The 25,950-nt window shown below is 43.0% G+C and overlaps 1 protein-coding gene across 1 annotated transcript in view; it reads left to right on the top strand.

The window, feature by feature from the left end:
* Window positions 1-418: 418 nt before the first annotated feature.
* The window catches only part of arnt2 (aryl-hydrocarbon receptor nuclear translocator 2), a 64,282-nt gene continuing 38,750 nt past the window's right edge, over window positions 419-25,950 (top strand). The window contains exons 1-6 of the mRNA XM_076110211.1: window positions 419-631; window positions 8,438-8,549; window positions 12,946-12,993; window positions 16,156-16,369; window positions 19,059-19,272; window positions 22,596-22,698. Of these exons, the coding sequence (XP_075966326.1) occupies window positions 601-631; window positions 8,438-8,549; window positions 12,946-12,993; window positions 16,156-16,369; window positions 19,059-19,272; window positions 22,596-22,698 (722 nt within the window). The 5' untranslated portion in view covers window positions 419-600. The remainder of the gene's footprint in view (window positions 632-8,437; window positions 8,550-12,945; window positions 12,994-16,155; window positions 16,370-19,058; window positions 19,273-22,595; window positions 22,699-25,950) is intronic.

The following is a 25,950-nucleotide window of genomic DNA, read 5'->3' as shown; positions in this document are numbered from 1 at the left end:
CTGCCATCTTGGGCTGTTTGAACACCGGGTCTTCTGAGATGAGCTAAGTTTCGTGTCCGGTAGAGGGTCGAGCGGCTTCGTCCACCACAGGACAGCTTTTAACGGCTCGAGGAAAAGTTCCGGGCAGTGGACGACACATAGCATTAAAAAAAGAAAACACAAACAACGGAACAAACGTGTTTCAGATCTAACTTCAAACATTGAGTAGCAATACATTCAAAACAGTATACGTCTCTGCATTGCATTCATCACTGCACCAGTCACACTGTATAACATTAATTTATTCAAGCAACCCTAAAATCTCGCGGTGCTACCACTCAGACATCTTGCATTTCACTAAATCTGGTCTTGGAGAAATTTTCCATCAAACATAGCCTCCCCCCCCCCCCCCCCCCCCACTACTGAACGAGCACAGAAAACGGCTTTCTAGGCGTCTGAACCCAGACTACTTTTCCTCCGCGTCGACGGATGTGAGGCGGTTGGGCCGAGCCTCGCGTGCCAATTCCGCGGAGTTTAGACGCTCTCTCACGGGGACTCTCTAGCCGTATTGTGCGTCATCTCCATCGCTGCCGTTTTGTTATTTTTCTCCATTGAGGAAACATGGCAACTCCCGCCGCGGTCAACCCGTCCGGTAAGTCGGTACCCGGTCTGTCGGTGGGGACGAAGCGGAATGTTCGCTGCTGTTGTGTAGAATAGAGGTAGAGAGCTGGCTTTTCTTTACACTGTTGCTGAAGAGGGCCGCTGAAGAAGCCTGTTCTCCAGCATCCATCCCCCTTCCCCCACTGAACCGCCGCTCACTACATTGCCACAATTCACGGCTTTGCAGCTAACTTACGTGTCTAAACGACGTGGTTGTCGTGTTATGATGCACATTTATTCGCATATGGCATCGTGTGTTGCTTCTGCTTGTATTGGTTAAGCTAGCCCTATGCGCTCATTTCACCGTTTGCTTTCCTCTCTCTGTGATACAAAAGGTTACTTTACATATCGTTGCCCTCCAGCATTGCCCTTCATGTTGTGTGCTACATCGGTGACATTTTAACATGTGTTGTTGTGGAACACCTCACTGTCTCTGTGAGTCTCTGTTCCTCGCCTGTTGATCCATTATTGCTCGGAAAGGGTTTCTTCTCCCGGTGTGTAACGTTACCGCTTTCTTAGACAGAGCGAAATGCTAAACCGTAAGTTATTTACAAATCTGACAATACAATAACGTTAAATGATATTGGCCTGACGGACCTTAAGTATTTTACGATCTTTTTAAAACCAGTGTGCAGTCCGGCATCGAGCAACCAGACACCAAGTAACGCGTCAGTGAATACTGTGAACTTCCAGAGCCCGAGTCCTAGTTGATCACTGCGGGAGCCGCTGATAAAAGTTCGGTTTGAGCAGAATTTCGTGGTCCTTGGTTGTTTACACCTTTGCCGATTTACTAGAATTGGATGTCAATATGTGATAGGTCCCGTGTGAAGCTCTGCGCGCGGTGTACGTTTCAGGAGAAACAAAGGAAGTCATTATTGTTAAATGTTTGAATAGAGTCTGGCGTGATGTTCTCCCAGTGCTGAGTTGCTGAGGTTGATTTCGCTTCTATGCATGTAGTAGAACAGGTTTGTACAGCGAACAGCAGTGTGTTCACTCTGAGCACATCTTAATTGAATGACTCGCCTCCAGATTAGACATTATGCTGAGCAAATATACTGAAACCTTCCAATGAGCCTGATAATGAAACCCTATTTACATAATGTACTTCATCAATTTAATATGTCCTGAGTCAACTGCCATGTCAATTACTTAATACATTACAGTTGAATGAAGTCATTGTACACAATGTAGCCTACTGTAGCATGTCACTGTGGTTGTGCCTTAACGTTGTTGTTATTCAGATTCCACAGCTTCTTCTCTATCTGTAAAAGAAAAGAAAGGAGCTGTCCAGACCAGCAAAGAGTGCCACAGTGATTCCTCTGTGAGCCACTGAGACCTCCATATGAAAACATGTCATGCATGCTCTCCCTCACGCTCGCTGCCATCTCATTGGCAATGTAAATGAAAAGGGAATATAAATAAAGAATTGTCTGGTTAATGGCACCGTGGCTGCATACAGAGTGAGGAGATGAGGTGTTGTTGGAATGAACAATGTACAGATGAGGAAATAACCCTGTCAGATAAAAGAAGGGCAGAACCCAATGATCCCTCTGTCTCTTGTTAGAAGTGAAGGCGGTGTGTTGGACATTCTAGATGAGAGTACATTACCGTATGGAAGCAGCACGGAAGCCTCCAGGCCAGGGCCAGCCTGCTGCTTTTACTCTTATACTCATGTTGTGTTTGTTGCAATGTAACGATCCGCTCAGATGTTTGAGGGAAGCGTGCAGTGAGAGCTACGTGCAGCTCCTCTCTGCGCTGATGAAACCCAGTTAGAATGAAGTCATGCTTAATGCTGCTGCTGTTGCTGCTGTAGCCAGAGGAGGACAAAGTTAGCCTGCTGATCTGCGATCAGCCTTACTGTTTCCCATGGCATGGTGGTGCGGTCAGGTGCGTTGACCTCAGACCAGATACCCGGGGATGTGGGAACGCTGTGTCACTGCAGGATTATCTCCAGCTGGCCTTCACCCAGATCCAATTGGTGTAAGAGCACGTGAAAGCTGACAAGTGAAAGGACCTGATGAGGGCTGCGTGTTCAGAGGACAAGGAGGATCTCAGGACCACACAATCTACAGAAAAATAGTACTGAATGATTTCTCTTTTCATTGATTTGTCAATCAAAAGAAAGTCAATCCACAACTTTTCCGATAATCGATTAATTACTCAAGTAATTCATCATTCAAAATGCCAAACATTCTCTGATTCATGCTTGTCATTTGTGAGGATTTGCAGCTTTTCTGAATTAGAAAGTCTTGGACTGTTGGTCGGACCAGACAAGAAACTTGATTAACTGGAGAACTAATCAGCAGCTCAATCGATATGCTAATTGTCGCTCGTGATTTCTCTGGTTTGTGCATTTTAAAACTTTGGCTTATTCATCTAAATCACAAAAAATATTTTGTATAAAATGTGTTAATAGAAAAGTTTTGATTCAGTTCAGAAAGTGTTATATTGTACTGTAAGTATCAGGTCATTTCTTATTACTTTATCTGCTAATTATAATACCGGAAAGCCATATCCGTCAAAACTCCGATGATATATCTATATAGTGGTATCTCTAGTAGTAATACCACAAGTTATTAGGGAATGCACAAAACTCACTCAAGTCCTCCAGGCATGTGTTCTAACCCTGTACAGCCTACGCTCATGCACAGTGATGCTCTAGCGTTAGTGACTGTGGCTCGGTCCTGATCTGCAGTGGGAGGCTGCCTCAATCCCCGTCCAGTCCGTTTGGGTTTCGACACATTCTGGTGATGCTGTCGTAAATTAAATGTTTGAAGTGAATCCACAGATGGACCCGACTTCAGTTTAACTGTTGGCATAAAGTTTCACGCAATTCGTGGCTTTTTCAACCCGGCTAACAGGCCGAACCAACTAGCATGCCACGACTCAGCAGACGCTGACAGCAATTGCCCAAACTGTCTGGGTAACACTCGGGTCCAGAACTTGTGTTTGCAGGTGTGCGACTAGTAGACCTAAACTGTTTGGGTCTCAGGACGTACCGAGCAGATGTCGCATGTTGAACTGAACGTCCTGCACCAAACGCTTCAAGTCAAATACAAGTAGTGTTGCACCTCTACAGTTAAGCATCACCCACAATGCATTCATGTGAATGTCTGTCATCGTATTTAATGATGTCATTTCCCTAAAACGTTTTTAAAAGTTCTCCATTTGAATGAATGGATTGATGGGATTGTAGTGAATATAAGTGGTCTGGGCCGGCCCCCTTTGTGTGGCGCAAACCGCAATGAAAACATTTTGTTCGATAAAAACATGTGAATTTTGGAAATGATTACATTTATTTTGACTCAATACATTTTTGGACTTTACAACGCTCTTGAGTTTCTGTAAATTAGAGGTCAACCCACAGCGAGCTGACGAGTGGTGTTTATGTCACATCTGACCCACTTTTAGTTGATTTCTCACAATAACTTTTTTACACAAAAGTTATCTCCAAATGATATAACGCAACGGAATACAGATGTCAATGTTGTGAATGAAGCTCGGAAGCTTCACCTATTCTGTACACACGCACAGCGCTGTGGAGGCTATATTAAAATATTGCCACACACACACACAGAGAGATTGAGACAGGGGAAGAGGAATCGGAAGGTGAAGAAAATAAGTAGAATTTTTAAATACTAAAGAAACTACTTTGAATATATGTCTGCGTGTGTTTTTCTGTGTATTCCCTTTGGAATATGAATGTTAAATGTCCGGAGGCGGTTGACAGACGAGAGAGAGGGAATAGAACAACCTTGTCAGAGAGCACTGATTGTTCCTCCACAGGCTCATTAATGCATTTCACCTCAGGGCGTTTTAGCTGTTGGCTGTCTGAAGATGTGCCTGAGTTCAAACCAGGCTTGTGATCCACTGTAGCTGTGTGCCTTTAAGACCCTGCACCAAAGAAGATGCTTCTAAAGGGATGCAGAGATGGTCCTCTTATGCTATAGACAGCTGTGGCTTTAGTGCTATGTAATGGACACACATAGGTTCCACATGTCTTTGCTGAGTCACATGTCTTGTCTCTTATAGGACATACAGTAAGCCAATATCAATATGGCAGCAATAAGCTAACATGGCAAGGCTGACTGACGGTATTGTTTCTGTTTTAACTTGAGTCCAGGTCAAAGTTCTTGTACAGCGGCTTGTTTTTTAGGCAACATTTAACATTTGTTAAGTTAAAGAGTTTTATGGAAAAACATGTTTGTCCTCAAAGTAAGATATCCCAAAAAAGAATTGTATTGTATTGTACGCTCCAGTGGTGAGCACATGTGTCGACAGACGGACAGACACAACCCTGTCTCCGTGTTAGTTCCTGCATGATGACTCACGCGCTGATAACAATACCAGCGCTGCTGTCGAGGCAAAACATTCAGATTCTAGTTTATTTGGACACTCTGGACCCAAAGTTCCTTTTTATTTTGTATAATCACAACATCATCCTCAGCCCAGAAGTGCTGCTTCTATGAACAGAGGCTGCGTTAACTCAATGTTTTCATGGACTGAATTCTTTTAACAATGACGGTCATTTAGTCTGAGACCACTACTGGTACCAGAGCGGTGCCACATACAGTACGTGTGTGTGCTGCTGTCTCAGTCCAAAACCCCAAATCTATTGAAAAGAGATAGATGTGATCGTGTCATGTTTTTATAAAATATTCTGCCTCAATCCATATTTGTTGGCGCTTAACCTTTCAAAAATATATATTTTCACTGCGGTCAGAAGCTGCTCACACACAAAGGACGGCTGGCAGCTGTACTAACACGCATTGAAAGCTTCATCTGAAACCCCAATAGGAGCTCTGAATGTAGAACATCCAGTCCATGTGTGTGCCAGAGCCGGGCCGAGTGTGAACACTGAACGCACAGCGAGCAGGACATTGTGACAACAAGGCTATTGCATTACAATAAATGTCTTATTATCATTAAAACATGAAAATGAGGGGTAATATTAGATTATGAGTGCTTCTTTACAACCCTGTCTGTGGAGAAAGTCTAATGTAGCCACTGCTCAGAGTACGATGTGGTGTGTTGTGAGAGCCACGTTGATGATTAGTGAGCAGAGACACACTCGTAATATTCAGGTCATCACATATGGAGGATTGGGCTTCAATGTTCTCATATTTGAGCAGAAAAGGTGAATAATGGAACTCGCTTTAAAAAGCCAATGTATCTCTTTATGGCACAGGTGTAGCACTGTGAATGGTGAAGTGCACCATGGGTAATAGCCCACATTTGTGTGATATAGAGTGCCTTTTTAGACTGGTAGGAGAAAGGCAGCAGTGTTCCTGCCAGACTGAATGAGCGCTGATTGTCAGATGAAGAAGCTGTCTCCTCATCACAGAACACTAGTTTAGAGCCGTGTGTTACTCAAACCCACTTCATGAATGAATGATGGACGGCTGCTCCTGCACTGCAGTGTGAGTGTGCCTCTCTGGGAAGACGTGGAGGGGGAGGAATGCACACTGTATCAAATATTAACTATGTTGCTGGGTGCACTGGGGCATACCGGAGGGTTTGTTTGGCCTATCCGTTGCATCTGAGTGAGTTGGTGTGCAGAGGAAACAGCAAGGCACACAGAATGGATCGGTGTGTGAGGAGGACAATAGTGCCTTTGAGAGAGAAGAGAGGAAGATGAACACGGTATAATTCCTCTTAGCCATAATGACACACACGTGTTTTACTGTCGTCACATAGTGCTGGAACATGTGTGTATTTAAAACCTCAGCCCAGGCTTCACTGTGTGGGCCACACGTCTCAGTCCTATGGAACACGACGGTCCAGGTTTAAAAGATGTTTATGCTAATTCAAGTTGAGGCTGACATAACAGACATGGATGATGTTCCACTGTGATGTCAGTGCTCTGGACTAAGTCATGTTTCATTCACAGATGAGCTGCTCCTGCTCTCACAGAGGAATGGATCCGGCTTGTGCTTTTCAACTGCTCTATTGTCGATACAAGCCTTTTTATTTTCTGACTTTTTGTGGATTGGTCATTTATTCTGTTGAATCATGCATTTATGTTCTTACACAAATAGGCAGTATATGATTTTACATTTTGTGATGCGTGCCAAACAGTAATGATCCTCTTTAATAGCTTTCTACTTTTCTTCATTTAACTAAATAAATCAAATGACTGAAATGTCATTGCATTAATATTGCAATAATGTAAAGACACAAAGGCAAAATTGTATTTTTGCTAAACTTGCACAATTAAAAAGTCTTTCTAAACTCTCAGTGACTTCAAGAATAAAACTGCTCCAAGGATACATTGTACATAAGTTAGAGCAGAAATGTTTGGTTGATTAGACAATAAAAATAAAAATAAAAATCTCCAAACATGAATGTGTCCATTATTTTAATAGTTCAGTATTGTATGCAAGATAACAGGTATCTTTATGCACGGCAGTGGCACTAATAGGCCATCACTCATTTTAGTTTCCACATTTATGTTTAAAATGAAAACCTCAAATTTCAATAGCTTGTATGCATGATTATCATGCAATTAACAGACAATGTTGATATTGGCATTGGTATCAGCTGACAAGGTATGTTTATAAATGGCAGTGGTACGGCCGCCCTACTCACTGTACCTTGCACATGTTTAACATAAAAACATGAATAAATGAACCTGTGTATTTTTAGAATAGCATAGTATTGAATGCACAATAAAGAAGTATGTTTATACATGGCACTAGGCCCAGTTTAAAACACAATTTTATACGATAGTATATAGTCGGGGGTCCCTGCTCCATCTCTCTATCAGTTTGGGGGTCCTTGGCCTGAAAACGTTGAACACCCCTGAGTTAGAGGATTAAAGGCGGATATATAAACTACTCTGGAGCAGGATTAATCGGCCGGAGCACACTGAGTACCAGTGCCCCCCCCCCCCCCCAAATATTCAATATATAAAACAATGTATAGAAATAAATGAAACTGAAATAGTTGAGACTAGGTAGCCATAAGCTACTCAAAAGTCCTCAACATATATTCAACACTTTGGTAAACTACATTCAACACATTTCAGTCAGTAAACTGAGGCAGGGTGTGCTGGACTTGAAGCATAGTAATCGTATCTGGATTGTCAGGGGTGAAGGATGGACCCACATGCAGAGAGGAGGCCGGCAGGTACAATCAAACAAAGAGCAGCTTTAATAACAGAAGCTGGAACCTAAAAAACAACAGGAACCAAATCTGAGGAAGAAGGCAGCAGGAAGAAAAAGAACCAAACTGAAGACAAACCAGTACGACACACTGGGAACACGAGGAACAAACGCAGGAACGTCGACGTCAGAAAACACACTGACTAAACACCAGAGAGGGGTGCCCCCGGAACCCGCTTCTAAAGGAGTAAAAACCCGGCGCATTGATGCGGTTCTGCTGTCGGTACTTTAGAAGTTCCAGAGTGAGATGTCCTCGTCTCAAACCTCCTCTCTCTGTCTCTCTGTCTCTCTGTCTCTTTGTGCTTTACTCTGACACACACACACACACACACACTCCAGCTCAGGACAGCGTGAGACACACATCATGGCAGAGAGAAGAAAAAGATCATGAAAGACTATTTCTAATAATAAATAATAAAACAATGTTGAATGAATTGTCTTTTTTTCTCACAAAAGAATCAAAAAGACAAGATTATGGATAAGAGTGCTAGTAACTAGTGACAGCGAAGGGCAGGAAGAGGAGAGGCTTTCACAATAAAGCAGGACACAGACCATGACATGATTATCTCCTTTTCATAATCATAAATAACAATAATATACCTCCGTTAACCCTGATGTTGTGCTCTGTCTTCCAGAGATGGGCAGTGAGTTGCCAGGCACAGTGGCGATGCCGGGGGCCGTGGGAGGCGGTCCGGTGAGGATGGGAGGAGCTGTGCCAGGCCGGGGGGGCAAGAGGAGATCTGGAGGGTGAGTGTCTTCACCGCTGACCTGCTGTGGAAACATGTCTGCTGTATAGCAGGCTCTGAAATAACACATTATATATATAATACATACATGTTACCACCAGCACTCATCACACAGTCATATCGTTTAGTTTATAGCTTAAAAAGCACATTGAAGTGTGCAGCCCGGGTCCCCAGCTGGACATTGTATCATTGTATGCACATGTGGAAACCCTGCTTGTGACTCAAACACAATGCCCAGCTGCCACAGCTAACTGGCTTTTCAAAATACGACTTGTTGCTAATGAGCTTCGAGCAGCTTTGTTATAAAAGGAGCATCCTGCTGCAGGTTATCCATTAACCAGTGTGCTCTGGTGTTCAGTGAGCACACTGGTTAATGGGGTAACAGTGTTACTGTTTGATTTAGTTTCCCAGGCACCGTACTAGGAGAAACAAATGGCACCTTAAGAAGAAGAGGAAATAGTAAAATTATATTAAATATGAACTAACCCCTTTATACAGCTGAACCCCAGTGGATATGGGTGTTTAGGTGTACTGTTGATGTATTCAGGTCCTGGTGCATAGCGACTGCCCCCTACTGGTAGAAACACGCTATGGCAGTTACATTTTGCCATTGACTGATCTGGAGCCAGGTGACGGAGATGGAGTCAGCTTTCTTCACTAACCACTACAGAGACAGACTAGACGACAACCTGGAAATCATTTCAGTGGACCAGAGCAGAACATCAGCTGAAGCGTCGCCCTCCAGAGCTCAAGTAGTTCAAACGGAGTTCACAACATTATGTCACATAGCTCTTTCACAAGGAAACATTAAGAGAAAGCTGCGTTTGATAGCTGCATGTATCACTAGAATAATGTCTCAAAGTACTAGCTACAATCTTTCATGTTGTGCTCCTTCTGCTTTACTGCTCTTTCATTTTGCTGTATTGCATCAACTATCCAAGACAGGGAACTCTGTCCAAAAGTATAACAAATAGTTCAATAATCAAACTTTGTTTTTCTGAGTCATAGCTACATTCTCCGGTTTGTGAGTCATGGTTCAGTGGCAGTTTGTTCCAGCAGGAAAAGGATCCGTTTCTTCTGTTATTGAGAACAGACAGCAGTAAAGTGTCCTCTTCATCCACTCACAGCTTTTGCTAAACTCTTTTGGTAAATCATGATACAAATGATACAAAGTTTAATTTCAAACACTTGTGCATTACAGGGTTGGCACGCAATGAAAAACCAGGAAAAGTCATGGAAGTTTTGGAAAAATTAATAAATCCAGAAAGTTAGAATATGGAAATGTGCTTCTCAAATAGGCCGCCGTCTATATTTGGTTCAGTTAGGATAGACTGAGAAAGATCTATATCGGTAAAATAATACTTGACAGTTGAGGCTGATCAGTTGTTCTCTGCCTCCCCAACACTGGAAAACCAGCGTTACTCTGAACTCTGGGGATTACTGGAGCGTTATACTCTTCATGTAGTCTTGATTTGGGTGTTTACTGCGCTCAACTTTCATCAAAAAACACAGTTTCTCAACAAAAACAACATTTTACAATTTGCCTGCAATTCACACTTTTCTCCAAATTGCCCTGTAAGAAGTCCTGATGTGCACTAGAACAACCACAAATGAAAACCTTTCTGTTCATTTCCACCAACGTGCTGCAACACACCTTTACAACACACCTGGTTTCTTTCATGATAATGACACAAACCTGAGCTGATGTTGTGTGAACATACAATGATCTGTTGTATCAGGGACAGATGAGCTGGAAAGGTTCCTGCGCTGCATGGAGTCCGTCTGTTCTACTGCGCTGAGTCAGCTCACATGTGATAGCTGCCACAGAACACGTGGATCAACAACCTTCTTCAGTTTATTAGATAACTAGTCAAACAGATGGACACAAGTAGACATAGACTTGGGTTGCAGGCAGCTAACAATTATTTTCAATATCAATAACTTCCAGATTTTTGATGTATTGATTAATTGTTGGTTCTATTGAACCCAAGGTGAGTTCTTCAAATGTCTTGTTTTGTCCGACCAAATGTCCAAAACTCCGATACATAGTTTACATTGTAGATGAAAACAAATATTTGTCTTTGTTTCTGCATGATAATAGACTTAAACAATACGTCACTTATTAAACTAGTTGCCAATTAGTTGTCTGATGACTGACAAAACTATTTGACTACTTGTTGCAGCTCTACTCTCGACAGTTCCTTTCTGCCACCATGCTTCAGGTGGAGCACATCCTCACGGTCTTTAGTGAGATAAGTCTGTGGGATGTTAAGGGATCATCTGCTCATCGTCATCAGATAATGGATTTAATGCAATGTTTTTCTGTCAACAGGAAAAGAAAGGGCAAAGCCCAGCAACCACTTCTTAAAGTGTTTCCCTTTGGACGCATAGTTTTCAGGAAAACAATCTCAATCTCCATAATGAATGGAACCTCATTTGACATGTGAATGGCATTTTCTGGTTCTGCATTAGTGTGGAAGAAGCAGCGTACGGGGCCCTGCACATGAGTTCAGTACCTTGTGAATCTAATCCTCAGGGGCCAAAGCAATGCATTTAACCCATGCACAGACATTAGGCCTACATACACATGAATAAATAATACAGGACTGGATCCAGGCAATATGCCAAATATACATGGCACAGGAAGACAACAGAGACTCCTCTTGTCTCTGTCATTGTTGCTTTATTTATGAAGCTGTGTGTGTGTGTGTGTGTGTGTGTGTGTGTGTGTGTGTGTGTGTGTGTGTGTGTGTGTGTGTGTGTGTGTGTGTGTGTGTGTGTGTGTGTGTGTGTGTGTGTGTGTGTGTGTGTGTGTGTGTGTGAGTGAGAGAGCCAGGTTGTAGTTAAGTAAGAGGATCCCAAGACAACAACAGACAAAATAATCCTCTCCATTCCCCCTCATAAAGAAACTGCTGCTGACATGGTGCATCAAGCCATCAGGTAGATCATGCATACAAACTGAGCAGAGACAGGTGTGTGTGTAACCACAGGAGTGTACTACAAAGCAAGACTAGTGGGTTAGCAGTAAGATAAGCCTAGAGTCAGAGTTTTCAGTGTCACTAAGGGGGCTCTGCTTTAACTTATGCTGCACATCTAACTTGTTCTGGAGCGGTTCATGTCGTCCATACAAAGCGTCTTTCACTAAAGTGCTTTGGAAATAGCATCACCAATCCTGTAGAATCTGAACTGAACGAGGTTCTGTGACTCGAGAGCGAATACATCGGCTGGCTTCTCCGAGTCATGTCAGAGAAGCTGTATAGTCTGAACATTAATATATCAGCCAACAAGTATCATGTAAAGATCTAGGGGAGTAATGTCGAGCTGAGCAGAGAATGAAGTCTCTTTCCCTCGGTGTGTTGTTACCAGAGCTTCTCCTGATATAGCTTTTAGTGCATGTTAGTGCATGTTAGTGCATGTGAGCGTGTCCCACTGGTTAGCTCACTGCCACCGCTCTGCACTGCTCTCCTACAGCGTTACAGCATCCTCGTGGAGGCGTAGCGCCCACCCTCAGGGAAACACTGATAGCTCTGTCAACACTGTTGCCGCTGTTTGCACCGTTAGCACCATTAGCTATGAGCCGCCGGCTCGGCATCGACACGTTAAGAGCCGTTAAAAGGCAATAGAAATGACCCCGATCTCGGATCTGGCACCTTTAAAGACGAAGGGAGCCCGGATGCCTCAAACTCAAACTGTGTCGACAACGGCTGAACCTGAATCAGTCTTCCTGCAGTAGAGGATGAAATACTTGTTTCGGTTCAGGAGTAGTTTTACAATTAGCACTTGAGTTGAGAGATGGAAACAGGATGTGGATCCATTTGCATCAGCCCTTTCTGGTTCCATTACAGTCAGGTGGTGCTGTAGGTTTTGCAGCCTACCATGCTGTTACACTGAGATGCTCTTTGAACAGTGTCAACACATAATAACCTTCTTCTAGGCATTTACCTCAAAATACTGCAGAACCAAATGATGCTGCCATTCCTTTCTTATCAGACGTCGACTTCATTCCAGCTCCTGAGTTGTTTTCTCAGATGCATCGATGTCGGCTTTTTAACCATCATGACGCCTCAGCTATAGTCACAGATGACTGATTCAAACTGTGTCACAGAGACTAGATCACAGTGGAAGGGCAATGAGGTGATGGTTTTGAGATGAGAGCATTGGCTCTGTAATGCTGAGTCATCAACTGTTGGCCTGATACACACATTCTTCTATTGGTTCAATCATCAGCAGACACAACAGAACCAAATGAGGAAGAAGTCGTCTCCAGCTGTTTACAGTTACTGCTGTGCATGTTCACACACTGTACTAGAAGGCACAGGGATGCAGTCACTAGAGAGCGCTGTCAGCTGGCAAGTCTAACAGAAGTAGTCACTATGTTTCCTGTGGTTGTTTCCCAGAATGGACTTTGATGACGAAGACGGAGAGGGACCGAGCAAATTTTCAAGGTGAGCACGTAGAAAGCAGGAAGCACCAGCCCTGTCTGAATGTTTGAGAACGAGTTCACAGAGGAAACTCACTTCCTGTTTCAGGGTATCTGCAGGTGTGGTCAATTAAAGCTGACATGAGCATATTAAAGTAGCACAGTATGAATGCAAGTCACCAAACTGGAACGTCAGTCTTCTTTGGTTTTACATTGATCTCAGCATGTCAGGTGGTAGATATGAAAAGGTGTTAAAGAACCCTGCAGACACCCTCTGTTTGTACCACTGACTGCTGCTTTTCGCCTTCCATTCAAAATGTTGTGCTCTGTTCTGTCTTTTCTTTTAAAGAGGGACTCGAGTGTTTCTCTGTCACTGCATCTCAACCGACCTCACGTTTCATTTATTTTCCTTTTCTCTCTTCTCATGTTGTGTAGAGTGTAAGTCTGTAGGATGTGCATTACAGTAAGTGCTTTATTTCTGAGCTGACAACACAGCAGTGGGTTTATCTCTGTTGAGTGGTGACAGTGAGGAGGAGGAGCTGCTCTCTGCTGAACACAGGAGGAACTGCACTCTTGATAATGGACAGTAGCATTACATGTATGATTTATTGGGCTACAAGAAAGCTCCATATTGTCACTGTGAAGGGTTTGCCTCTCTACATGCACTTTGCACATATGTTAGAGGAAATGATTAGCTGATTCTCTTAGCCAGGAGCTTATGCTCACTCTGCTTCTCAGTGTGTGACTCACAGCGATGCACAGCTGCACAGAGACGAGAAGGTCTTTGGGCTGTTTGGGTCTTTTTAGGCTAAAGAATGAAGACAGCTGAGCCAGGACAGTGTGAAAGCTCCAGGCTGTAAATGAACAGTTTCTCTACATTCTAGCTTTGGTTCAGTAGACTTTGTGCTACAATGTAGGGCTATTTGCCTTTGACATCATTTTTAAACTAGGGTCCCTGTATGTGAATAGACAGGTGAAAGCAAAATAGAGCTTATTTGCATTCTATAGTAATGCTTACTTTTACTACTGGTGGAAATCCCCCATCCCATGGCCTTCCTCAGCAGAAAGTTTTGCTCACATTCAATTAGTCAAATCTCCTTCTGATTAAATCCACACAGAAAGATGTTACAGTGAGGCATTCAGTTGCTTCTGAGACTCAAACTGCTGCTGCTATTCTTTTGCTTCTATAGTCTTGTAGGGCAGCAACTATCAGACATGTTTAACCAGTTAAACTCAGGTGTAACTGGTTAAACCATGTATTTCCCCAAATGTCCATTACTCTACTATGATTATAATAATGATATATAATCATAATATGTGTTTGTTCCATGTTGCTGCCTTACTTTTAGGTTCAATCATTGTAGTGTGTCCAGGTTTGTAAGTAGGACATTGCCTATGTTATAAAGTCCAGTAAGTGTAGTGTAAATGTCCTAACCAGTGACAGCAGTATGTTTGCTTCAGTTTGGCCCATGTTCTTCCCATCAGTCTTTGAACCATCTACTCTCATGCATTAATATGTGACAATCATTGCATGTGAGGAACATAGCCAGAGAAGCTGTTTACCTGTGTGTGTGTACGTTGTGTTACATGCTGTGTCCTCTCTTCTCTGTAGGTATGATGATGATGATGATGAGGATGATGATGAGATTCCTGGTGGGGATAAGGAGAGATTCGCCAGGTAGGCTTAGCTAGCTGTGGCCACAGAGGATGTTCCCTTGACTCAGGGCTCAACAGACTGCACAGCGTGCACACTACACACCTGTTCTGACCGAAGACAGGGAAATACTAACAACTGGTGCCAAAAAATGATATTGGTATATTAGAAACAATTGTATTTGTTAGTATGTTGAATATCACATGTCTGGCTACAGAAAGTGTTCCACTGTGGTGGGCAGTACTCCTCTCAGCAGGTGTGCATATGTCAGTAGAGCTGGCAGACAGGAACACTCAGCGGTACTGACAATATAACATATCACAGAAAGGAAGCTCTTTCTCTGTCTTGTGGGAACGGCCCACTTTTCAAACTAGGCACAGCGGAGTTGGTTTATTTCAGATGTCACATAGGCAGGAGAGCTGAGCACGGCCACCGAAAACAACAGCTGGAAAGAGCTATACAAGGAAACAAGGACGTCTGGTGTGTTGATGCATTGACTACTTAAAGGGGACACATCCTGTTTTTTGTGGGCTGTCTAGACAGAAAACATGTGATTCAACAAGCCAATCAGATCTGGCTCCCCTTCCTATGTCACATGCAGGTTCATTAGAATATACTGCCAACAGTTTGGGAACTACTTTTGCACCGTATTTTCTCACAAGCCAATCAGAGCAGACTGAGCCTTTTTTTGGAGGGAGTCTTAAAGAAACAGGTGTTAAAACGGAGCGTTTCAAACAGAAGAAGAATACAGGTATATTCACACAGCCAGTATGAAAAAAAACAGTTTAAACCCAAAATACAACAGGATGTGAAAATGAGCATGATGAGTCCCCTCTAAGCCCTTTGTGGACACAAAGTGGATGAGGCAGTCCTAAAAGAAAGAATAATGATGTTCATCTGCCAAACATCTGTGTCAATAATGACAGGAAATATCATAAACTCAGTTTATCACTTGAAGCATCACTAAAACACCCACAGTGTCAAACACCAGCAATTAGACACATCCCCTGAAAGAAACATCGATCCAGTCAAAGAAAAAGACCAGAAAACACGAGTGGTGTCAGTGAATCGTGTCAATGAGATATTAATGAGTCTGAAGGGTACTTTGTCTCACACTGAGATACTTGGGTTTCATCTCACAGATACAGAGTCCCTCCAGCTGTCTGAAGGATATTCTCCTCAGTCAAAGTCAATTTCTCATCAAAGACCTTTCTGGCTGACCTGCGTTGATAAGCACTCAAAGCAGATATGCATCTTCAAATTGCATAGTGAGCAGTTAGCAAGCTCATCAATCTATTACAGATTCCAGGCAATATACCATCACTTGTTAAAAGTGTGATTTAGTTGATTTAGTGGTAAAATCCTTCCTCTAGCATTTCAGTTTATGCTAAAACAGATGGTAGGTTGAGGGACATTGGCGATGTAAAGCACAGTCAAAGGTCTGGAGAGTAATCATGATCCGATGCATCAGCGGGGCTGGCTAGAGGTTACAGTGTACTCTCCAAGTGTCAAACTGCATTTTCTCTGTTTTAGAGAGAACCACAGTGAGATTGAGCGACGCCGGCGCAACAAAATGACCCAGTACATCACCGAGCTGTCAGACATGGTCCCTACCTGCAGCGCCCTGGCCCGGAAGCCTGACAAACTGACCATCCTGCGTATGGCTGTCTCCCATATGAAATCCATGAGGGGCACTGGCAACACGTCCACTGATGGGGCCTATAAGCCCTCCTTCCTCACTGAACAGGTACTGGCAGACCCAGGACATATAAAACAAACGCATCCTTGTTTCTTGTTTTATTTCTTGACCACATTGAATCACAGACGTTGTCAGTACTTCAATGTCAAAGAAAAAACTAATTTCTACAAAGTTATTCATACAAAATAGCTGTGGGAATGCTCAGGGCCATCTGAAGAGGAACTGACCTCAGTCAGCTCTTCAGCTGCTAGAAGAGGTTTCTTCTCAGAATGGCAGGTTGTGTCGGAGTTAAAACCCGCTCCACGTGGAGCATTCTGGGTACACAATCTCTCCAACTTTGCTCAAACCTGCCTTACTTCTATTGTTATTTTCTTTGCTGTTATTATCGAATGAGAATTGATGACAAAAATCTAACTTTAAAGATTTTCCTTTTAAATGAAATACATTCAGTGATAAATTACAGCGATAGCCTATAAAAATGATTTGCTCATATGAGGCCTATAAACACATGAATAAAGCCTAAAGCAAGATATAAGATAAAAGACCTGCTTTGCCTCGTCTGTATCGATCTCCTCCGCTGGACACGCACACACACACACACACACATCGTATACACACAACAGATATCGCTATCCTTCTGAGAAAAACTCTTAATAATTAATATTGATGCATAATGCATAATGTGGGATTACTTTTCTTTGTTACAAATGCTATTTGGGATCATTCTGCTTTGAGATATTTTCAAACTCAGGCTGCAGTCATCACTGCGTCACCTGCATGTGCAGTGACTTATAACCAAGGAAACTCAATGCCATAGGCCTCTTCCTCTTGTTAGTAACTATGGCTAATTAGTGATTAGATCCACACTGATGTTTGTCTGCAGCATGGTATTAATCAGTGGTGGAAAGTAAGAATACAAAAGTATTTACTGAAAAAAAGCGACTTGAGTAGTAAGTAACGAAATAATGATGAAATACGCTGACGCGCTCTTTTATTTGATTGGATCTGACTGAACTTATTTTTTCAGGTAAAGTTAAAGAAGTGAACCTACACCTGTATTCACCTGCCATACATACAGCAGACAATATTCTCCAGTTTGGGATCACTAAACATTACATTAATATCACAGTTTATTAAGTTCACCAATAAGTAAAGATTTACTGTTATTTCATGAGAGGTAAAAGGACATGTTACAGTGTCCCTAAGCTAAAGGACATGTTACAGTGTCCCTAAGCTAAAGGACATGTTACAGTGTCCCTAAGCTAAAGGACATGTTACAGTGTCCCTAAGCTAAAGGACATGTTACAGTGTCCCTAACTAAAGGACATGTTACAGTGTCCCTAAACTAAAGGACATGTTACGGTGTCCCTAAGCTAAAGGACATGTTACGGTGTCCCTAACTAAAGGACATGTTACAGTGTCCCTAAACTAAAGGACATGTTACGGTGTCCCTAAGCTAAAGGACATGTTACAGTGTCCCTAACTAAAGGACATGTTACAGTGTCCCTAAACTAAAGGACATGTTACGGTGTCCCTAAGCTAAAGGACATGTTACAGTGTCCCTAACTAAAGGACATGTTACAGTGTCCCTAAACTAAAGGACATGTTACAGTGTCCCTAAGCTAAAGGACATGTTACGGTGTCCCTAAGCTAAAGGACATGTTACGGTGTCCCTAAGCTAAAGGACATGTTACAGTGTCCCTAAACTAAAGGACATGTTACGGTGTCCCTAAACTAAAGGACATGTTACAGTGTCCCTAAGCTAAAGGACATGTTACAGTGTCCCTAAACTAAAGGACATGTTACAGTGTCCCAAAACTAAAGGACATGTTACAGTGTCCCTAAGCTAAAGGACATGTTACAGTGTCCCTAAGCTAAAGGACATGTTACGGTGTCCCTAAACTAAAGGACATGTTACGGTGTCCCTAAGCTAAAGGACATGTTACGGTGTCCCTAAGCTAAAGGACATGTTACGGTGTCCCTAAACTAAAGGACATGTTACGGTGTCCCTAAGCTAAAGGACATGTTACGGTGTCCCTAAACTAAAGGACATGTTACGGTGTCCCTAAACTAAAGGACATGTTACGGTGTCCCTAAACTAAAGGACATGTTACGGTGTCCCTAAACTAAAGGACATGTTACGGTGTCCCTAAACTAAAGGACATGTTACGGTGTCCCTAAACTAAAGGACATGTTACGGTGTCCCTAAGCTAAAGGACATGTTACGGTGTCCCTAACCTCTGCTCATTCCAGTATAGATGTCCTATTGGTGGAACACGCTAACGACTAAACGGATTGTTTCGTAACGTTTTCTGTCGCTATGTACGGTGTTTCTTTAGTCAGTGGTTAAGCATCCATGCAAAGGAGCACAAAGCACAACGCTCCTTTGGACTGTGGAGCTGGAGATGGAATAGACAGCGGCTCGTGTCTCCACTCCGTAATGATCATCGGGCACTTGCATGAATGCGACCACGAGATATTTAAACTCGCACACTCAACAGAAATGATTCAAAATGCAACCGATTGGCTGCATGTAAAGCAGCATACAGCTGATTATTATTCATTACTTTTGAACTCTGCCTCTTAATGTGAGTTGATGTAAACAGATCTCAGTTCCCTCCTTCTTGTAGAACAGATCCTTAACACTAGTCCAGTGTTTCATCAGTGCACATGTCTTTGGACCTATCTGGTAGTGTGTTTATGTCTGTGAGCTCATGTAGCCTTCTGCTCCCTGTAGGAACTGAAGCATCTGATCCTGGAGGCGGCGGACGGCTTCCTGTTTGTGGTTGCTGCGGAGACGGGTCGGGTGATATACGTGTCGGACTCGGTGGCGCCGGTGCTGAACCATCCCCAGGCAGAGTGGTTTGGCAGCACTCTGTATGAACAGGTCCACCCTGACGATGTGGACAAGCTGAGGGAACAGCTCAGTACTTCAGAAAACTCCATGACAGGTAGAGGAAGTACTCTCACTACAAATACAACTGCTGTTGTTAATTATTGGTTTGCAAAGCCCGCCCCCTGAAAGCAGCCTTTTCATGTTGGTAGTTACACCTGGGCTTTTCCTGCAATGACGTACCAACATGTCTGCTGTGAAAGAGCTCCATCACTGTCACAGACGGCAGAGAAGCCGTATGTCTAACGAGGGTCAGTACTGTGATGCCACTGAAAACTAAAACAGGAAAGAGACTATTCTGGACGTACCTTACAAGCATGCAGCAGGAGAGACTATCTAGTTTTCACCAGCCGTCCTGAACAAACCTCAAAACATCAGTAATGGATTCATGACCACACAGCTCAAACTACCTGCACAGACAGTCAACATCTGGCCCATCGTAGCGATATTTGAGTGAAAAACAAAAGTACCGAGTTCAACAACAAGGAGACGGCGGAAAGGACCGGGCTCAACGATCAGTATCCTAGAACGACACCAACAACTATTACCAATCCGAAAAATAGCTGATGAAGAAAAACGATGCAAAAGTGGGCAGCTTGTACATGGATGGGCAGAGAAACAGGAGCGGCAGTATGAGGAGGAACAATAGCTTCATGCTCTGTTTATAAGAAGAAAGAAGAAAAGGAACACCAATCTCATGTGGAACTCAAAATCTAAAGGCCGCAACACAACAGAGGAAACCCAGAGTGAATAAAGACGATATATACTATTACTACAAAATGAAATTATAAATAAGAAAACTCAAGTCCTGATAAATGATATCTTCCAACATGTTAATGTCTATTTATATGAATCAGAAAGAACCCAACATGGACTCATTTCTCAACAGCAGCCCCGTGCCACAGCTCAGTGCAGTACGAACCATCGTACTAACAGAGCCGTGTGCCTCACAACAGTCTGTTCTTAGCTTGTCATGGCTGTGTCCTATCCTAGTTTAGACTTCCTGTCTCATCTCAAGAAATGTCTACCAAAGGTAGACACTCATACAGTAACACATGCTCACTGTTCATTGTTTGTCATTTCAACAGGCAGGAACCATCTTACCCTCAATCGTTCTCTGACATCCCACACTACTCTTCTATGTCCCACATGCTCATGGTGCTCACCAGAGGGCAGCATTGTCTTCCTCTGCATGGTCATCTGCAGGCTCCACAGTATCTCAGTGTGTCCGTCAGTCCGTCCTGATGACCCCAGAGTAATCCACATAACACACTAATCTCCATGTAGAGCTGTGACAGAAGAAAATATACACACGAGCATGCGCACATACACAAGCACATACGCAGCCTTTGAAGTCCCAGCATTTCTCCGGGTTTCATTCAGTGGAACTAAAGCAGTATGTCTCCTCCTGCTGCTGCTGCTCACTGGTTCTACTTCACTGTGAGCCTGTAGCTCACTGATGTGGAGGACTGAACAACTTGAATCAGGCGGAACACCAGTTGTTGCTGTCTGTAATTCTTTGTGGGAATTCTGAAGAGTGTGATCCATTTACTGGGATCACAGACACAAACATGAGATTCTCAGCAAGCAAGGGAATACGTGTTCTACCCAAACTGTTGAACTGCTGTTGAGAATAATAGCACTTCTCTGGTTGGACCCACTGATAATGAAGGTAAGGAAAGACTTTCAGAAGGTGTGCTCAGAGAAGAACCTCCATCCACGTGGGACTGCTTACTTTAGAACGTCTGTGTGGTGGGATGGAGTGATATTCCGGTTACAGCAGGGAATTTATTTCTATCTTTCTGAATTTCCAAACGCATAAACGGCTCCAGTCCGGCTGAACATCTGGCACATCAGCTCTCACGTTCTCTGGTCGGAGCTTCAGAGTTGCTGGAATGTTTTCCCCACTGTGAGTGGAAGGCTTGTTCATTCCTTTGGTTAAAAACAACATTGCTGTTAAGTAATGATACTAATAACTTTATTATACAGCAAATGGTTCATCTGTGATTTTCAACTTCTAATGTGACAATCCCTAATGTGGTCAAAGTCAAAGCAGCGGCTGCTCGATATACGTACATATAATACAACATTCATTCTGAGCCGGACACGAGGACAGTTCTTACTCCCAGCATGCAAAGTCATGCAGGTGGAAAACAGTTTGAGTGGGAGAGAATGGCATGTGCTTGTTGCTCTTTTGGCTAGTTGTTGAAGATGTAATGTGGTCTGTCATGTGTTTACCATGCTCATCAGCCTGCTCTCCTTCATGACCTTCATACATGCAAGATATGAAGAATTCCCTTTCCATCTGCAGAGGATCAGTCCTGTTCTAATGATGATGGAGACGGGTTATAGTTACAAAGCCCAGCTGTGGGGTCTCCCCTTCCTTTTCTCAACATGAATGTAGGTTCTACTCCAAACAAACCACTGTAACCGTGTGATCAAGGATCAAGCCTAAATGAGAAATAGTTTGACTAATTGGATTCACAAGAAGTGCCAGGTATGAAGTGATTTGTCACCACCTCAGTGCAGGAAGGTGTTGTTCAAAAGTGTAACACCAAATCAAGACGTTGAGGGTCAGTGTGAACTCTGTGTTGGAGCAGGTTTCCTCTGGCTGCTCCACTTATCAGCTGTCTCTTTGGGCCTCCGCAGGAATGTCTCAATGCCAGTAAATAGGATTGCTTGAGGAAACAACTCTCACACAGTTGGATGTTAGTCACAGTCTGATAAATCGGGCCTATAAGTTCATTAAAACACCACTTCTGATATGATGGATATGATGCAGTGTGATAATATTGTGGACTGACTTTAGTTATTGAAGGAACACATTCCCCTGAATCTATTCCGATTCAGGGGAATGTAAATGATTTCTGAACAGGTTTGGTTACAGGAACTCCACACTGATGTGGCGGTGAGAAGCTGCCGCTGTCCACAGCGACCTCTTTACAACTGACATGACCGTGACCATGACGCTAGCTATGTACATGATCCCCAGACAATTATCTTTGTTCTTTGTTAGCTAAAAGCACAAATATCAGCCAAACAACAGGTGCAGCCAAAAGGCGAAGAGATAAACTATTTGAATCTGAAATCATTTTCTTGTCGTTGATTAGTGTGTGTTACCTAGGTGAACGCTGCACAGCCTCAGGTTGGCCTCCTGCTGTGTTAGACAGTGTGATCACATGTCCACAGGTTAAAGCCACAACCATTGAGCTGTGATCATAGAGTGAACCGGTGAGTCTGTGTGAGTCTCAGTAGACACCTGCTTCAGGTTTACTTATAAGAATACAGGTTATAAGAAGTAGCGTCTGTTTGTTGTAAATGTATTTACTGGTCTACATGTTCATGGTATTTTAATGTGATCTGCTGTTTGTGTGTCAACAGGGCGGATTCTGGACCTGAAGACAGGAACAGTGAAGAAGGAGGGCCAGCAGTCCTCCATGAGGATGTGCATGGGCTCCCGACGGTCCTTCATCTGCCGCATGAGGTGTGTGTGACTGCGTGTTGTTATTTGTGTCCGCTGACTTGGTTTTGCTGACTCAGGCGAACAGTGAGCAGTCCATCCAGAACTAGCTGTCATGAGCAGGTCTTACATCATCTTGTGTTGTTCAATCTCATACACTTACAAAACTTCAGAATTTCAGTAATGCAACGTTATGAAATGTATCAGTCCAGTCACATAATTGAAGTCCAATAGTATTACACTAGTTTTTATTTCACAAATATTTCACAAGTCCTGTTGGTTTAATTTGGCTTGGTACGTTTTACAATTCCTTAAAACGCATATAATCTTGGTGCTGCATGCAGAACTTGAGTACACTCTTGAGATGTGTGTGTGTGTGTGTGTGTGTGTGTGTGTGTGTGTGTGTGTGTGTGTGTGTGTGTGTGTGTGTGTGTGTGTATGTGTGCGTACCTACATGGAACATCCTGGAATGTCGGGGGTAGCATAGCAGTGCAGGTCAGTTTGAGGCCCATCCTGTCTCACTGAGCCGTCCCTCTGTGTCCTCCAGCCTCTGCAGGACATTTCTTGGCTCAGAGACCAGAGCTGTCTGTGAGACACTCGACTCTTTGACGATTCAAAGAAAGAGTGTGAACACAGCCAATGTAGCTAATGAGAACATGGATAAATGAGCAAGAAATATGATTTGCCGATCAGTCAACAATAGGCAAGACTTGACCAATCAGATTTGACTTCGTGAGTTCCTTAGTTGGGTTTGCCCGTAGAGGTCACTCTTGTTCTCCACTAGATGTAGATAAAGGCCCAGTCAAATGAACGAGGTGTGTCTGAATTCAAGCATGTTGAAAACAAATGGAGCCTCTGATATAAGCACACATCTGCTTTCAAACAGTAGATGTGAGTCAGTTGGCCTACAGACGAGCTGAAACAGCAGGAGCTGCTGTAACGTGGCAGCCAGTCAGAGCGATGGAGCTCACAAAGTGACAGCCTTTAAACCTTAACAAAGACATGAGTGGCAGTTTTGTTTCTTTCATTCAGGAGTCCTGCTGAGCTGCTTCCAATTAGCCCCACACACACACACACATACACCACAATCTATTTTGATTGATTGTGGTGTTCAGGCTATTATACACACAATTAATCATAATATGAAGGCCTGTTTAGAGCTATCAGAGTGAGTCAGAGACACAGGAGGAAACTAGATGTGAGATACTAACGGAGTTAAAAAGTAGCAATGTACATATGTGTGTTCAGGAGCTACTTGATCCAAGTACTCAGAGTACTGGTTCAAAACAAAGCACTTTAACCATGATAAAGAAGGAGGAGCGATAACTTCATTTGACCACATCAATATCTGAATCATCCACCGCAGCGTCCAAATAATGTTTGACTTTCACAAACTGTAACATATACATCATTGTTATTATGGAAATATCAGTTATAGCTGCTTTAAGGACTTCTACATGTTGGCTTAACATAGAGGAGAAGTCCTTAAAGCGCTCAGGAGGAACGCTCCAGAACAGAACTACTAATGGACCTTGTGGTAAGATTACTTCATAATTACTTCATCAGTCTTGTACAAACACAACAACAACAACAACAACAACCAATTTCCTAAAATTACAAACTGACATATCTAGTATATTAGGAGTTTGTGGGATCCATTCCGATTCTTACATGGGTTATAAGTGATGGCTGGATGAGGTGTTAATGGCTCTGCTTTAAACGGAGCCTGTATTGTGTCCATGGCTTGTACTTGAAGTAATAGAGTTCAAATGTGCTTGACAACAAAACTCGTGTTCTGCAACAGCAGCTTTTAGCTGACAGTTGTGACAGTGTGCACACACCAGCTCCTTAATGCCAAACAGCACTCATTCCTGCATTTTAGAGGAGCAAACACCACATGAACCTCAAGCAACGTGCTGTTCTATGCTGACTATCCAGCATGAATATTTCTACTCCCTAGAGGCTGCTGGTAGATGACTGATGTTTCCATGTGTCACAGATAGTTGTGCTATCTTTATTCTAACATCTTTACAAACCCAGTCTCTTGCTAAATGTGTCTTGTTCCGTGTGCTCTATGATGTCAGGGTCTCACAGTTTGGCCCATTACTCATTGGCTACAAACTACATCAAAGCAGCTGTGACTGCCCCGCGGGATCGTACGAGCTCATGTTAGTTTAACCAAATAACACACCTTTCCCATTTAGTTGCTGACGTGCTGGCTGTAGCCTTGTTTTGTCTGGATCTATCACAAAGGCCTGCTGGTCGCACGAGAGCCTCAGCGCGGCACGCTGTTAGGAGTTGTTGTTGGCTTGGCATGTTCTTCTGTTCTGTTGCTATTCTAGGCTCTACATAATTTAAACAACATGCTGCTGAGACACTGGGAGAAACTGCAAGCAAACAGTGAAACGCAACCACCTCAGTGACACGTACATAAACATGGCTGAGGAACACAACGCATTTCAGGGAAGCCATTATGAGTTCCAGGCCGGCTTATATAATGTTCAGCCACGAGAAAAACACCCTCTGACTGTTTACCACGGCCCTTAAAGGTTCAGCTGGAGCAATGGCTGCCTCCACTGTTCAAACTGCACTGTTTGACTCTACACACTGAGTAGGGATACCATGTAGGACATATACTGCCCTAACCAGACATTGGCAGAATGTAGTCACGAGGGACGCAATATAGTCAATATAACACATATAATGGTATTGAGATGCATTGATCGCGTTTTTGTTGTTGATGTTTTGTTATAGCAGCTGATTCAAAAGGCTCCTGACTATTATTTTTCATCACTGTCCTAAAAATCATTTCAACTGTCAGCGTAAAGCGTCAACAATCTTTTTACTTTGTTAAAGTCATCTATAGTACAGTTCAATTCAAAAGATTAAGATATAAAAGATTGTATTTTTATTGAGTAAAACAAATCTTGTCATTAGTGTTTATGATGTATTCTAAGCTGCTTAGAGCTAGTTAAACAGCTCATAATTCATCTCAAATATATTTTAGATTACTGTGAAACATTGAACACATCATAACAATGTCCGTTACACCACTAGTAGTCTCTAACTCATGCTTCAGGCGACTGCCACCACTACTGTACAGACGTATATACAATATAAACATGATTACAATTAGGAGCTGGTAATATTCATCCATTAAAGCGACATATTTGCTGGTTCCATTCTCAAATATGAGGATTTGAAAAGTTTCCTTTGTCACATATAGCCAGGGTTCAGTTTTTGTTCTATCTGCCAATGTCTGGTAAACTGCATAAG

This window comes from Anarhichas minor, unplaced genomic scaffold (genome assembly GCF_050575085.1).
Source record: "Anarhichas minor isolate MPS153535 unplaced genomic scaffold, ASM5057508v1 ptg000042l, whole genome shotgun sequence".
In the NCBI taxonomy this organism is placed as follows: domain Eukaryota; kingdom Metazoa; phylum Chordata; class Actinopteri; order Perciformes; family Anarhichadidae; genus Anarhichas; species Anarhichas minor.
The sequence above is the reverse complement of the archived record's forward strand: the minus strand, read 5'-3'. Positions and strand labels throughout refer to the sequence as shown.